This window comes from Pterocles gutturalis, unplaced genomic scaffold (genome assembly GCF_000699245.1).
Source record: "Pterocles gutturalis isolate BGI_N339 unplaced genomic scaffold, ASM69924v1 scaffold37228, whole genome shotgun sequence".
Taxonomy (NCBI): domain Eukaryota; kingdom Metazoa; phylum Chordata; class Aves; order Pterocliformes; family Pteroclidae; genus Pterocles; species Pterocles gutturalis.
The window spans coordinates 1,031-3,204 of record NW_010121718.1 but is presented as its reverse complement, the minus strand read 5'-3'; the positions used below and the strand labels follow the sequence as shown (position 1 = coordinate 3,204).

The window sequence follows — 2,174 nt, the reverse complement described above, 5'->3', positions numbered from 1 at the left end:
GCTCCCGTCGTCCCCTGGGGGGGTTGCGCCCTCACCTCCACCAGCTGCATGAGGTTCTCGAAGTAGACCTCCTCATCAATGCTGAGCTTGCTGGAGGAGTAGATGATGCGGTAGTGCTCCACCTTGCCCTCGCAGCTGACGCACAGCGTGTAGTCCCCGGGGTAGTTGGTACTCTCCCGCACCAGGAAAAGCCCCGTCTCGGGGGGGTACAGCAGCCGCTCCGCCTGCTCCCGTGTGATCTTCCCATGGAACCACCTGTGATGGGGCCAGAAGGCAGGTGGAGGACTAGGGAAGTGCTGTCCCCATCCATCCATCATCCATCCATCATCCATCCATCCATCATCCATCCCTCTATCCATCCATGCATCCCTCCATCCCTCCATCCACCCACCCATTTGCTTGCCCACCTCCTGCCCCTCCTGCAGAGACCCCGTTCTGACCCCCCAGCAGCCTTTACACCCCCAATTTTGGGTAAAAGCCCCATGTCGAAATGCAGCCCAACCGCATCCATCACTTTCCCGGCTCCGCAGGCAGCTCCAAAGGTGCTCAGAGCTTTCCCCGGCCCCTTTCTGCCTTTCCACCGGGTGGTGGGGGGTCTCCAGTTGGCCGCACTGGGGAGATGCTCCCCCCAAATTCCCCCGGGCAGCGTCTCCGGCAGATACTCACGGCATGAGGCTGAGTTTGATCCCAGCTTTCACTCCTTCCCGCTTCTGCACGTAGTTAGCGGGGATGATGCCCTCCCGGCCCACCTTGTTCTTTGCCTTGTACCAGTTGGGATCCTGTGGGGACAGCAGGGATGTCACCACCAGTCCGTGGCCCCCCTGAGATGGCAGCACCCCTTTCCCAGGCAGCTGGCCCCGAGCCCCCCCTGGATGCAGGCAGGATGGGGTAGGTGGGGGACAGCCGCCAAGGTGGAGATCAGCACTGGGACCAGCAAACCCCAATACTGGTGGCCCCGTGGATGTCACCATGACCCCTACCCCAGGCTGCGGGGGAGACCCCCGACCCATGGGCCCCCTCTCTTTTTCTCTCCCACTCCCGGTAGCGAGCCTCCCCCCTCCCGGGAAGCTGACATTTCGGAGAAACCTTAACTAACGATGCCGTGAATTAATTAACGGAGCGCGTGGCCCCATTCCTGCCCTGCCGGCACCGGGGGACTTCAGCGGGACCAGGGGATCCCAGCGGCATGGCAAACGCCGCATCATGGGATGCAGGGATGCCCCGGTGGCAATCGGCAGCCTGGGGGGGCCGTGGGGACGCGATGGCTTTACCTTCGTGACAGCGACGATGGTGAGGACGTCTCCTTTGCTGAAGGGCAGGTCCTGCTCGGCGGTACCGTGGAAGTTGTATTTGGCGATACATTCTGTACCGGACGGCCAAACGGCCTGGCCAGGGAGGGGGGACAGTGTCAGAGCCTGGCTGGGCACGTCCCCACCGCCCAGGTCCACCTGTCCCAAGGGCACGTGGGGCTCCCAACCCTCTGGTCCAGCCCCAAACGGGATTCACTTAAACCAGAAGCAGTTTGGGGGAATTTGGGCAGCCCCGGGAGCTCAGATGGTGTTTTTCAACTGGGATGGGGACAACACACAAAATCGCAGGTCCCTGAAGTGCTGGCCTTCTGCAGGGACATGGGGGGACAGGGACAAGTGTCCCCACGTCCCTCCTCAGCCCTGGGGCCACCTCCATCCCTGCCCAGTGCTTACCTGCATCCCTGACATCTTCTCAGAAGGTTGGGGGGGCGTGAATCTCACAGGGGGGACACGTCACTGGGTACCATGAGACCTGGAGGGAGAAGGGACGGCTGAAGAGCGGGTAGGGCTGGGCAGGGATGATGCCCAGGGAGCAACCCCCCCCACCAAGGATGCTCCCCAGGCCCTGTGAGCATCTCTGGCACCACCAAGAAGGGACCAGGTGCTGCCCAAGGCACCACTTCCAAAATGTCCCCAAAGTGATCCAAAAAGCTCCCCGAGCTGGGGACCAGGCTGGCACGGAGCTGCTCACCCACAGGATAAGGTATTTACGTGCTGCACGGCCACCGCAGCATCACCTGCATCAATGACCCAAGGGAAAAACCAGGACGGTGGGAAACTGAGGCACAGGGCGGCAAGGGGATGCGGCGCAGCCACCCCAAGCATCCCGGTCCCCTCCCCACGCAGCCCTCCCACGGTGACCCA

General features: G+C 62.5%; 1 protein-coding gene across 1 annotated transcript; it reads right to left on the bottom strand.

Annotated features, from left to right (window-relative positions):
• Positions 1-35: 35 nt before the first annotated feature.
• CSK (c-src tyrosine kinase) lies at positions 36-1,784 on the bottom strand (the record flags this gene model as incomplete). Its single annotated transcript, XM_010077338.1, has 4 exons — positions 1,704-1,784; positions 1,272-1,385; positions 667-779; positions 36-255 (listed from the first exon to the last, which is right to left on the bottom strand). Coding segments are annotated over exons 1-4 (462 nt in total), but the record flags the coding sequence as incomplete, so codon positions are not given.
• Positions 1,785-2,174: the final 390 nt, after the last annotated feature.